At 43.5% G+C, this 13949-nt stretch overlaps 1 protein-coding gene across 1 annotated transcript; it reads left to right on the top strand.

Moving 5' to 3' along the window:
* Positions 1–2809: 2809 nt before the first annotated feature.
* On the top strand, positions 2810–6050 carry LOC142217232 (gamma-crystallin-3-like). Its single transcript, XM_075285426.1, has 3 exons — positions 2810–2818; positions 3554–3850; positions 5752–6050. Exons 1-3 carry the CDS (start codon positions 2810–2812, stop codon positions 6025–6027), a joined length of 582 nt encoding a protein of 193 aa, XP_075141527.1. The 3' UTR covers positions 6028–6050.
* Positions 6051–13949: the final 7899 nt, after the last annotated feature.

Below are 13949 nucleotides of genomic sequence, written 5' to 3'. Positions count from 1 at the left end.
CTACGCATTCCTGCGCACTCTATTATGCACCATAGTGGCCCCTGCACACAGTATTATGTCCTTTAGTGGCCCCTCCTCACAGTATTATCCCCCATAGTGTCCCCTCCATACAGTATTATCCCCCATAGTGGCCCCTCCATAAAATATTATCCCCCATAGTGGCCCCTGCACACAGTATTATCCCCCATAGTGGCTCCTCCACACAGTATTATCCCCCATAGTGGCCCCTGCACACAGTATTGTACCCCATAGTGGCCCCTGCACACAGTATTATCCCCCATATTGGCCCCTACGTACAGTATTATGTCCCATAGTGGCCCTGCACACAGTATTATGTCCCACTGTGGACACCCATAAACAATTATTATACTCTGGGGTGTTTTCAGACCCCAGAGTATAATAATCGGAGACCCAGGGGGAGAAAAACATAAAAAAAACTCTGTTACTCACCATATCTCCCAGCTCCTATGCCTCCAAAGTAGTCCATCTTCAATGACGTCAGACGTCACATGACCAGGCCGGGGTCATGAGATGTCAGACGACTAGGCCGGAGCCTGCCCGGATCGTGGAGAGGTAAGTAACAGTGTTTTTTATGCTTCTTACCTCTCCCGGGCCGCCGATCATTATACTCGGGGGTCTGAAAAGACCCCCTGAGTACAATGATAGCAGCGGTAGCAGCTGTCACCGGGCCCCCTAATGTCCCGGGCCCTGTGGCAGCTGCCTCTGCTGCTACTGCGGTAGTTACGCCACTGATCTTAACCTCTTATGTGATTTCTCTAGATATATAATAATTTCAGTAGCTTCAGTGACTGACCCAAATGCAAGAGCTTTAGCCCATTAGTTTAAACAGCCTAAGGGTTGAATTGTTGGTCTGTGACCGCCAATAGCGGCATGTTTTTGCTATATATATATATTTTTTTTTTTACCACTGACCACCAATGTAATTATTATTTCTTTACTGTGACTGTGTCAAAATACAGAGATGAATCACAGCAGAGCTGCTATGAATTTATTTCTTAAGCATCTGGAAAGTACTGAAAAACCTTGCCATGTGTACTGTAACCAACAAGCATTGTGCCTCCAGTTTGAGTAAAGATAAATTTCAAGTTATGCCTGGGTTACATCTGCGTTTGGGTTTCCATTCGGGGAGTGTGCTTGGGGTATAAGCATTATACACATAAAAAATGGTTACTAAGGTTGAGTAGATCTTGAGATTCCAGGATCATTTTTAAAATCTGATTTTCGATCATTTTCCAGCCGATCCCGTTCCTGATCGGGAAATTTGCTTGATCGCCAATCAGGATCCGATCTTTCCCGATCCCGATCGCTCAACCCTAGAGCTGATTTTTCAGGATTTGGTACATTTTGAGCAATATTTGAGTTTAGGAGTTTATGTATTCCTGTTTTTCTGTGTGTACCCCCATTCCAAGCCCCCATGACTCATGAATGCTCTATGACCACTCTCCGGCATTATGTCATGGGCTGGGATCGCACCCACACACAGACTGCAGGCCGGGCCAGGTGTAAATGGAGCGCTTGTTGCCTAGAATGTTACTGCCCCCTGTCTTTTGTGATGGCCCCCGGGCTGAATGCTGTTCCCCTGCCCCGGTGCTGGCTGCAGCTGTACGTCTTGCTCCAGGACCTCTAGTAGAAGCGCTGAATGCTGTGTTATTGATCGGCGCCTGGTAATGTCTCCGGGAAGCAGCTGCTATAAAGAGTGCCACATCTGCCATCAGTGATATTGGTGCGCACCGCGGCCCCCTCCTCTTACTTATTAACCCAGCATTTAGCAGCGCGCCCTCTCCCCAGAGCAATTACACTCCAGCCCTGGAATAAATCATGCACTGTGATAATCCTGTTAATAAAACGCAACTTGTTCCTGAGTTGCCCATAGCTAACATGGTGCCTGAGTTTCAGGCATCATGTAGCTTTTCTCACAATGATTGGCCAGCAGTCAAGCATTGTGGGAACTAATGTCAGACCTTGATCCCGCCTAAAAAGATCGGGATCGAAATTATTATTGCGATCATGAAATTTGCTCAATCGCCGATTGGGATCCGATCTTTCCCGATCCCGATCGCTCAATCCTAATGGTTACCTAATGAAACCTATGGACCCCATAGACTATACCCATGTGGTCCATGTGGTTTCCACTCAGTTTCCGCATGAAACATGCGGAGGGAAAAGTGCTGCTTGCAGGACTATTCTCTCTGCATGTTTCATGCGGAAACCACACAATTCCCATTATATTCTATGGGGTCCACAGGTGTCCTTAGATAACCACTTTTTTATGCATATAGGTTCCCCAAGCAGACTCCCCGAATGGAAACCCAAACACAGATGTGAACCGGGCCTTACAGATATAGTCTCATTATTGAAAGAGTAAGAACCTAAAATAAGGGTCAAGTCTACACACAGAACTGACCCCCTTACAAGTACATCCCTAAATTATCCAGTTTCATATTTCATTATTTAATATGCCATACGTTTCCCAGGGATTTATGTAAGGTGATATAAGCAAAGTGCATTGGCTGCATTTTATATTATAGGATAAGTGAACAAAGTGTTGTCAAATAAAGTCAGTAGAAAAAAAAACTGTAAAGCTCTAGCAACTGCTTCTAGTAAGCATACATTAACAAAGGCAACAACACAAAGAAGCACAATAAAGCTATACTGTACATTTAACTTAGTAAACAGAAATGGTGGTTCCTTTAAAGATCTGCTGAATGCAGCAATGGCCAATATATATAAAAGGACAAGAAGATCCATTCCATTAGTGACTAGCTCTCATAGCAACTCTACATCCACCATGGGAAAGGTAAGAGGTGTCTGCAATGTTAGCAAGCATATATCATGCCATGTATTTTGGCAATTTGTAATATAGTACTTTTAAGATTACAATTGTATATCCCACATATTGTGCAATTGTAATATAAATCTGTATACTGCATTTGTATATTAACACCTGCACAATTGTAACTGTAGCTAGAATAATACTGCACTAAAATGATAAAAAGCCATACAATTATACAAAATCTAACATTAGAATTGAGGTAAGGGCAATGAAAAACAATTATTAAGCAACGTGTGCTCTATGTTTGCCGCTACATATCACCATTTTTAAGTACTCTTTTAATTTACATAGAAATACGTGTTTGCCAGAAATTTGAAAGAATGAGATGTGAATCTTTATAAAATAAGCATCTAGTTCCTGCATGTTGTAGTGTTTCATGTCACTTCTCTCTGTCTGTCTGAAGTGTACCACTACTTACAATACATACAATTATACTGCAGATGTGTGCACAATAATTGTTTCTCTAAATACATGCTGAGGACTGCGTATAACGCTGCACTAGGCTCGTATACCCAGTAGGTGAACCGGTGCTGCAGACCCACAGTACATTATACACGTGCTCAGTTAGCAGCTCACCCGATGAATATACAAGTACATAGAGTGACTATCAGCTCTATTAGACAGGATGGTTGTCAGGAACACGCGCTTATACAAGCTTTCCTTGCCAATAATTGCCTGCTAAATGGCTTTGTTCAATAGAGTCTCAAACAATATGTCCAAGATAACCATCAATGTTTAATTATTGCATTTCAGATCATCTTCTACGAGGACAAGAACTTCCAGGGCCGCTCCTATGAGTGCAGCTCTGACTGCTCTGACCTGTCCTCATATTTTAATCGTTGTAACTCAATCCGAGTGGAGAGTGGAAATTGGATCCTCTATGAACAACCCAACTACAAAGGATATCAGTATTACCTGAGGAGAGGAGAATATCCTGATTTCCAGCAATGGATGGGCTTTAATGACTCAATTAGATCCTGTCACCTAACTACGCAGGTATGCAAGCATTTATATTTATTTAAGATTTATATTTATATATATTATATATAATATAATATTATATTTATATTTATATATATTATATTACATTATATTACAATATTACATTCATGCACTCCCTATTTTGCCATAAAGAAGGGTACCAATATTACAATGCCGTATGGTAGGTGGAGGTCCATAAATATATTATTGTCTAATATCTTGTTAAAAATATAAGTTTTGTTTACAAATGATAGACAAAGCCCTATCCTTACCAAGGAAAGTAGTACTGTACAGTATCCATGCATATAGTACAAGGAAAATGGTACTGTAAAATGCTGATATATACAGAACATGAGAGTATGTACTTTGGAAGAACCGTATATACAGAATAAGAGATGATACTAAGGGTTAAACCCAACATACACGATAAGAGAGCTGGCAATGTGCTCTGTCTATATATACAAAAAAGTATATACTAAAATTTTACCCAGTACATAGTACAAAAGAAGTTGTGTGTTCATATACAGGACGAGAGAAATGGAACTTTCCAGTGTCTGTATGTAAAGGCAATAAAAGCTGTACAGTGCCGTGTCTAGGTGTATAGGAAAGTAGAAGTATTTCACTGTATACAGTATATACAAAGTAATAGAAGTAAACTATGTTGTATCTACTGTGTATATGATACAGGCCAAGGGCAGATACTGAGCATTACACCCTGCAGCATACATATTTAAGAGGACTTTTTATGTCCTCCTGCACATGTGATTTTATATACTGCTAGAAAGCCAACACTGCACTGATTTCAGCGCACTGTTGGCATTCTCGTTATGTGCCCCGGGGCAAGAGATATCGGTGCCCTTACCAATTTCTCTTCACCGTCAGAAGGGCGTTCCTGACAGTCTAGCTGGGCTGTGAGGAACGCGCCTTCTGACAGTACTGTCCATAGCTCTGTACTACCAGAGGGGGCATTCCTTACCACCCAGCCATGACACTGAACGGTGAGGCGGTGAGGAACGCTTACCTCCCCCCTCCCCAGTACTAATCTATGGATGAGTACAGTCAGTCCAGAGTCATGGCTGGGTAGTAAGGAACACCTCTTCTGACAGTACAGCGCTATAGACACTACTGTCAGGAGGGGTGTTTCTCACAGCCCAGCTAGACTGTCAGGAAAACCCTTCTGACGGTTAAGAGCTATGGGTAAGGGCACCGCTATCTCTTGCCCTTGAATTCAGCGCACTGTTGGCTTTCTAGCGGTATATAAAACCACGTGTGCCCGAGGACATGAAAGGCCCTCTTTAAATTACATGGAGGACACTCACAGTGACAAAACACACATAGACACACAAATTAACATAATCAGGTTTCTTTTTTTCCAACTGTCTGGACCTTATTGGTCATGTGATACCAAGGACCTTCTGGCCATAAGATATCACTGGGATATGAGTGCTACAAAGATACTCCAGTCATAGGAAGAAGACTAGAGATTGAAAGCTCCTACATACATTTGTGTACAATATGTGGAGATTACAGAACATCATAGCCTTGTGTCCACATAAACTGAGGTATCCAGGCTTGTGAACCAATGTAGGGCTTAAGGCTAAATTGCTATCCCCTGAAGTCCTGGGAGAGTCTATAGCTAAGGTCACCTTTATGGTACTTGAGTCCCTGATTAACCCCCCACGCCCCACCCCACCCCCAACCATGAAGTGGCACCCAAAGCAGTGGCCTATCTCTTACTACTCCAAGTCCTAGCTTCAAGATAATGAGCTATTTCAGTATTTAATACCACTAATAAATTGATTACTGCGTTATATATTACACAATTATATATTATTATTATTATTTTTATTATTATTATTATTATATATTGCACCATTTCAGCCAGATTTACTTACCTAACTTGCTTTCTTCCATAGCACCGAGGGCCTTTCATCATTAAGGTTTACGAGAAGGAAGATTTCAGGGGACAAATGATGGAGTTTACCGAAGATTGTCAGTGTGTCTATGAGAAGTTCCGTTACCATGACATCCATTCCTGTAATGTTCTTGATGGTCACTGGATGTTTTATGAGGAGCCTAATTACAAGGGGCGTCAGTATTACCTGAGACCTGGAGAGTACAGGAGATATACCAACTGGGGAGCCAATAGCTCAAGAGTAGGATCATTCAGACGTCTCCAGCATCTGCATTAATTAATGGAAATGTTCATTTTGAAAATTCCTCATTAAATAATATTCATTAAAATGTTGTTTCATGTCTTTGAATCTTGATATATTAAATTAAAATTCAGAATTACATGTTTGAGTTCAGTCTTCAGATATCCCGGGGATTTGTAAGAAATTGAAGATATAACAAGTCACATTCATTACAGTATAAGCCAGTGGTTCTCAACCTTTCTAATGCCGTGACCCCACAATACAGTTCCTCATGTTGCGGTGACCCCATTCAGTTTGGAACACACGTCTACAACAGCGTGTTCCAGCTGAATAGCATTGCTGCAGACAGTAGCGTAGCTTCTGAGTGGCTAAAGCCATCGGAAATATGTATTTTCTGATGGCTTTAGGCATACCTCCCAACTTTTGAAGATTAGAAAGAGGGACAAAATATGCGGCGCGTGCCGCGGTGAACAAAGCTCCGCCCACTTTTATGTTGACTCTGCCCATTCTCATTAATTTTTCATGTGTTCCCACACAGTATAATCCTCCTACAGTCACCCGGACATTATATGTCCCCTCGCCATCTCTCCCCCAGTTTCATATAACCCCTTCATCTGCCCCCAGTTTCATGTCCCCCCCCTCCATCTCTGTCTCCAGTTTCATGTCCCCCCCATCTCTGCCCACAGTTTCATGTCCCCCCATCTCTGCCCCCAGTTTCAAGTCCCCCATGTCTTCCCCAGTTTCATGTCCCCCCATCTCTGCCCCCAGTGTCATGCTGTACCCCCCTTCATCTGCCCCCCAGTTTCATGTTCCCCATCTCTTCCCCCAGTTTCATGTCCCCATCTGTTCCCCAGTTTCATGTTCCCCCACCTCTGCCAAGAGCTTCAGGTCTCTCCATCTCTGCCCCCAGTGTCATGCCGTCCCCCCCTTCATCTGCCCAGAGTTTCATGTCCCTCCATCTCTGCCCCCAGTGTCATGCCGTCCCCCCTTTCATCTGCCCCTTCATTATATTCCACCTTAATGTTTAAAACGAAAAAAAACCTCTTATACTCACCTTCCAACGCTCCCCCGCCACCCGCTCAGTCTCGCTTACTCATATAGTTGTAGCTGCGATGTGACTTTGCTGCAGAAGTTGCAGCGAAGCGTTTAAAGCAGGAGCTGGCTGTGACAGCTCCTGCTTTAATCGCTTGTGTGTTCAACTCATCGGCGTCCTCCGGGTGCCGATAAGTTGAAACCGGGACATACCTCCCACCAACCGGGATGGTTGGGAGGTATGCTTTAGGCGACCCCTTTGTTTTGGTCGTTCGACCCCCGTAGGGGTCGCGACCCACAGGTTGAGAACCGCTGGTATAAGCTAAAGTGATTTTTTAAAGGCTTATGATCAGGAAATGTTTGCGTTTTTGTTTTTTACTCCATAGTTTCCAAAGTAACAATTCTTTTATTTTTCAATATAAAAGCTTGTTTTTTGTGAGACAAACTTGACTTCCTAATGGCAACATTCAGTATTCCATACAATGTATGAAGATGCAGTGAAGCTGTAAAAAAAGCATAGCTGCACTATCTTCTTATGTTTTTTTTTTCTATGGTATATGTTATAAGTATAAATGGCACATTACCTATAGTATATTCTGCGGGTCAGTAGGATCATATATCATGTGTCATGTGTTAATAGTATGTAACTGTGCAAGGGGGCATTTTTTGCAAGAAGAGGCCCCACATTGTGGAAAAGCAGCTTTTTTTGTTTCAGATTTTGCTAAGGTTTTGTAGCCAAAGCCAAGAATGGATACAAAAGGAATGGGAAATATATAGGAAGTTCTTATACTTCTCCCTTATGCTCAATATACTCTTGACTTTGTTTCAAAAAAACAAATAAAAATCTGCAACTCAAAAAGCTGCATTTGCGTAACATGTAGCCTTAGCCTATCACCTTGTGGTGATACTTTTTTCTGATACAGCATTATGGGATACATATTGGGATAAATATTTTTGTATTTTAATGGCATTAGGGAATGTGTTTATTTTTGCTTATCTTTATATTCAGTTTAAGTAAAGGAAGATGGTTTCAATTTTTACATTTTTTATTCTTGTTTATATTTTTTTAAACCTTTTTAATGTTTTCTAGCCCCCCCCCCCCCCCGAGGGGCTTCAACCTACAGTCATTATACTATTTATACCACAGTCTGCAATACGAAAGTATTTCAGCCTATGGGAGAATAACTACATTACTTTTAAGCCTTATCAAAGTGGTTCCCCGCATCTTACTACATGATAACAGCTGTCAAACGGAAAGTGAAGTAACGCTGGGTTCACACCAGCGTTCGGTACTCCATATTAGGTTTCCATCTTCTGCCGGCAGAAGACGGAAACCTGTCATGCCGAGTGCAGCCATCAGCGCTGGTGAACGTTTTGAGCTCTCTGCGGCAAAACCGGTTTTTTTTAAACCGGACACAGAGTACTGCATGTCCGACTCTGTGTCCGGTTAAAAAAAAAACTGTTTTAATGCTCACCGGCGCTCACGGCCGGACACTTTTCAAACCCATTCAAATGAATGGGTATGAAAGAGTCCTGCAGGTTTCTGTCTCCTGCCCTGTTTTGTGCAGGAAACGGAAACCTGCATAACGGAGGCCTGGGAGCAGATGTGAACGAGCAGTAAGTAACCTCTCATATACCGGTGGTCACATCCGACCATGGCATCTGAGAGGTTTAGTTTTCGCAGTCAGAGAAGTTTCTTATCACAAACATTACCTCTGGGTCCCTGCTATGTATAGCTGAGACCCAGTAGCGATGGCCCTGTCAGCTACTGAGTGGCCACCATATTTAAAGAACAGCGTTTTCTTAAGCATTAAAATTAAATTGAGTTAAATTGAATACAAATTTATATAATCTTTGTTAGGATAATATGACTTGGAATTCCTGTGATTTTATACTATTGAGTACTAGCTACTCTGTATGTCGCTTCTGTACAATTCACATAGTATTATGGCATCTGATGATGGAAAACCTATTCATACCTACATATAATATTAAAGGCTTATGGAACTATAATACAGTCTGTAATACAGTCATATGCATGAGTGCTTAGTGCTGAATACATAAAGGTTTTGCAAAAATGAAACACTATGATAACTAGAAAACACTTATATAGGGAGAGCAATCACAATTCTAAGATAAAATCCTGCCTTTGAATGATACATTATGTTTCTTCACAGTTTAATAGAACTTACTGGGCAGGTGAGTGTTAAGACAAATTAGCGTACAATTTGTGGCAAAAAATGGAGGAGCAGAGACTGGACCATCAGCAGTGCAGTGTAACATACAATAGACATCCTGCTACAACAGAAACAGATGGTGATAACATGATCACAACTGCTTAACCCCTTATATGTCGCAATTAATTGGGACTGAGACATCCAAGGGGGTCGTCATTGTGACTAACTGAGCAAAGCAAACTATATTTTTAAAATAATTTATGTTATTAAGTAAAAGTAGTAAAACATAAAAAGTGTATACATTTGGTATCTCCATAATTGTACTGACTTGCAGAATAAAGATAGTATGTTATTTATACTATAAAGTACACATTACAAAATGTATAACATAAAAAGGCAAAATTGCTAGAAAAAGATAAAAGTTAGTCAATAATTGACATTTTTCTAAAAATGGTGCCTTTGAGAACTTATCATGTAGAAAAAAAAAACCTTTATGGATTTATCAACAAAAAATTAATAAAATAAATTTGATATATCACACATTCAAAACAACATGACTTTAAATTAACTTTTATATATATATATATATATATATATATATATATATATATATATATACCAATCAAGAAAATTGAAATTTTGCACGTCCAGTATAAAATCAATGTACAAACTAGAACCCTGTACACACTGCACTGCTAATAATGCTCACGCACATGACTATAACAGTCTAATTAAGTGATGGAGAACCTTTTAGAGACCCAAACTGCAACCCAAAACCCACTATATTATCTCAAAGTGCCAACACGGCAATTTAACCTTAATACTGTGCAGATCCATAATTGCGGAAAGTTACAGACCAAAATACAGTCGTGTGAATGGGGCTTTACCGAGCTTTCAATGATACAAACAACTTTGTACTGAAAGGTAAAGGTCACTGCATTTGTTACATTTGAACAATTAATATTCACTATTTACATTGCACAGGATCTGTTTTATAGTGACCGTGCCATGTTATTACAGCCCGTACTAATATCACATGTCTGCTATGAAACAGATACTGTGTGATATAAGTAGTGAAGGGGCCCCACACAGTACAATCTGCCCCACAGTGGCCCCCACGCAGTACAACCTGCCCCACAGTGGCCCCCACACACAGTACAATCTGCTCCATAGTCATCCCCAGGCTGTACAATGTGCTTCATAGTGGCCCCCACTAGTTCACATATCTGTCAGATGAATGGAGCTAAACCGCTGTTACCCTGTATCAAATGATACAAGGACAGTTAGGCAATAGAGATGAGCGAACAGTGTTCTATCGAACACATGTTCGATCGGATATCAGGGTGTTCGCCATGTTGGAATCGAATCGAACACCACGTGGTAAAGTGCGCCAAAATTCGATTCCCCTCCCACCTTCCCTGGCGCCTTTTTTGCACCAATAACAGCGCAGGGGAGGTGGGACAGGAACTACGACACCGGGGGCATTGAAAAAAATTGGAAAAAGTCATTGGCTGCCGAAATCAGGTGACCTCCATTTTAGACGAATAGTGGATTTCAAATCCGGGTCATATGAGAATGTGAACTTTGTGACTATGAGACAGGGATAGCTGTACAGGCAGGGATAGCTAGGGATAACCTTTATTTAGGGGGGAATGTTATTAAAAATAACTTTTTGGGGCTCTATCGGGTGTGTAATTGTGATTTTTGTGAGATAAACTTTTTCCCATAGGGATGCATTGGCCAGCGCTGATTGGCCGAATTCCGTACTCTGGCCAATCAGTGCTGGCCAATGCATTCTATTAGCTTGATGAAGCAGAGTGTGCACAAGGGTTCAAGCGCACCCTCGGCTCTGATGTAGCAGAGCCGAGGCTGCACAAGGGTTCAAGCGCACCCTCGGCTCTGATGTAGGAGAGCCGAGGGTGCACTTGAACCCTTGTGCACCCTCAGCTCTGCTACATCAGAGCCGAGGGTGCGCTTGAATCCTTGTGCACACTCTGCTTCATCAAGCTAATAGAATGCATTGGCCAGCGCTGATTGGCCAATGTATTCTATTAGCCTGATGAAGTAGAGCTGAATGTGTGTGCTAAGCACACACATTCAGCTCTACTTCATCGGGCTAATAGAATGCATTGGCCAGCGCTGATTGGCCAGAGTACGGAACTCGACAAATCAGCGCTGGCTCTGCTGGAGGAGGCGGAGTCTAAGATCGCTCCACACCAGTCTCCATTCAGGTCCGACCTTAGACTCCGCCTCCTCCGGCAGAGCCAGCGCTGATTGGCCGAAGGCTGGCCAATGCATTCCTATGCGAATGCAGAGACTTAGCAGTGCTGAGTCAGTTTTGCTCAACTACACATCTGATGCACACTCGGCACTGCTACATCAGATGTAGCAATCTGATGTAGCAGAGCCGAGGGTGCACTAGAACCCCTGTGCAAACTCAGTTCACGCTAATAGAATGCATTGGCCAGCGCTGATTGGCCAATGCATTCTATTAGCCCGATGAAGTAGAGCTGAATGTGTGTGCTAAGCACACACATTCAGCACTGCTTCATCACGCCAATACAATGCATTAGCCAGTGCTGATTGGCCAGAGTACGGAATTCGGCCAATCAGCGCTGGCCAATGCATTCTATTAGCCCGATGAAGTAGAGCTGAATGTGTGTGCTAAGCACACACATTCAGCACTGCTTCATCACGCCAATACAATGCATTAGCCAGTGCTGATTGGCCAGAGTACGGAATTCGGCCAATCAGCGCTGGCTCTGCTGGAGGAGGCGGAGTCTAAGATCGCTCCACACCAGTCTCCATTCAGGTCCGACCTTAGACTCCGCCTCCTCCAGCAGAGCCAGCGCTGATTGGCCGAATTCCGTACTCTGGCCAATCAGCACTGGCTAATGCATTGTATTGGCGTGATGAAGCAGTGCTGAATGTGTGTGCTTAGCACACACATTCAGCTCTACTTCATCGGGCTAATAGAATGCATTGGCCAGCGCTGATTGGCCGAATTCCGTACTCTGGCCAATCAGCACTGGCTAATGCATTGTATTGGCGTGATGAAGCAGTGCTGAATGAGTGTGCTTAGCACACACATTCAGCTCTACTTCATCGGGCTAATAGAATGCATTGGCCAATCAGCGCTGGCCAATGCATTCTATTAGCGTGAACTGAGTTTGCACAGGGGTTCTAGTGCACCCTCGGCTCTGCTACATCAGATTGCTACATCTGATGTAGCAGTGCCGAGTGTGCATCAGATGTGTAGTTGAGCAAAACTGACTCAGCACTGCTAAGTCTGCATTCGCATAGGAATGCATTGGCCAGCCTTCGGCCAATCAGCGCTGGCTCTGCCGGAGGAGGCGGAGTCTAAGGTCAGACCTGAATGGAGACTGGTGTGGAGCGATCTTAGACTCCGCCTCCTCCAGCAGAGCCAGCGCTGATTGGCCGAATTCCGTACTCTGGCCAATCAGCACTGGCTAATGCATTGTATTGGCGTGATGAAGCAGTGCTGAATGTGTGTGCTTAGCACACACATTCAGCTCTACTTCATCGGGCTAATAGAATGCATTGGCCAGCGCTGATTGGCCGAATTCCGTACTCTGGCCAATCAGCACTGGCTAATGCATTGTATTGGCGTGATGAAGCAGTGCTGAATGAGTGTGCTTAGCACACACATTCAGCTCTACTTCATCGGGCTAATAGAATGCATTGGCCAATCAGCGCTGGCCAATGCATTCTATTAGCGTGAACTGAGTTTGCACAGGGGTTCTAGTGCACCCTCGACTCTGCTACATCAGATTGCTACATCTGATGTAGCAGTGCCGAGTGTGCATCAGATGTGTAGTTGAGCAAAACTGACTCAGCACTGCTAAGTCTGCATTCGCATAGGAATGCATTGGCCAGCCTTCGGCCAATCAGCGCTGGCTCTGCCGGAGGAGGCGGAGTCTAAGGTCGGACCTGAATGGAGACTGGTGTGGAGCGATCTTAGACTCCGCCTCCTCCAGCAGAGCCAGCGCTGATTGGCCGAATTCCGTACTCTGGCCAATCAGCACTGGCTAATGCATTGTATTGGCGTGATGAAGCAGTGCTGAATGTGTGTGCTTAGCACACACATTCAGCTCTACTTCATCGGGCTAATAGAATGCATTGGCCAGCGCTGATTGGCCGAATTCCGTACTCTGGCCAATCAGCACTGGCTAATGCATTGTATTGGCGTGATGAAGCAGTGCTGAATGAGTGTGCTTAGCACACACATTCAGCTCTACTTCATCGGGCTAATAGAATGCATTGGCCAATCAGCGCTGGCCAATGCATTCTATTAGCGTGAACTGAGTTTGCACAGGGGTTCTAGTGCACCCTCGGCTCTGCTACATCAGATTGCTACATCTGATGTAGCAGTGCCGAGTGTGCATCAGATGTGTAGTTGAGCAAAACTGACTCAGCACTGCTAAGTCTGCATTCGCATAGGAATGCATTGGCCAGCCTTCGGCCAATCAGCGCTGGCTCTGCCGGAGGAGGCGGAGTCTAAGGTCGGACCTGAATGGAGACTGGTGTGGTGCGATCTTAGACTCTGCCTCCTCCAGCAGAGCCAGCGCTGATTGGCCGAATTCCGTACTCTGGCCAATCAGCACTGGCTAATGCATTGTATTGGCGTGATGAAGCAGTGCTGAATGTGTGTGCTTAGCACACACATTCAGCTCTACTTCATCGGGCTAATAGAATGCATTGGCCAGCGCTGATTGGCCAGAGTACGGA

Source organism: Leptodactylus fuscus, chromosome 8 (genome assembly GCF_031893055.1).
Source record: "Leptodactylus fuscus isolate aLepFus1 chromosome 8, aLepFus1.hap2, whole genome shotgun sequence".
Lineage (NCBI taxonomy): Eukaryota > Metazoa > Chordata > Amphibia > Anura > Leptodactylidae > Leptodactylus > Leptodactylus fuscus.
The sequence above is the reverse complement of the archived record's forward strand: the minus strand, read 5'-3'. Positions and strand labels throughout refer to the sequence as shown.

Excerpts from the sequence above, each read along its gene's own strand:
- LOC142217232 (XM_075285426.1), top strand. Across the intron at positions 3,851-5,751 it reads CCTGTCACCTAACTACGCAG|CACCGAGGGCCTTTCATCAT; the intron begins GTATGCAAGCAT and ends TTTCTTCCATAG.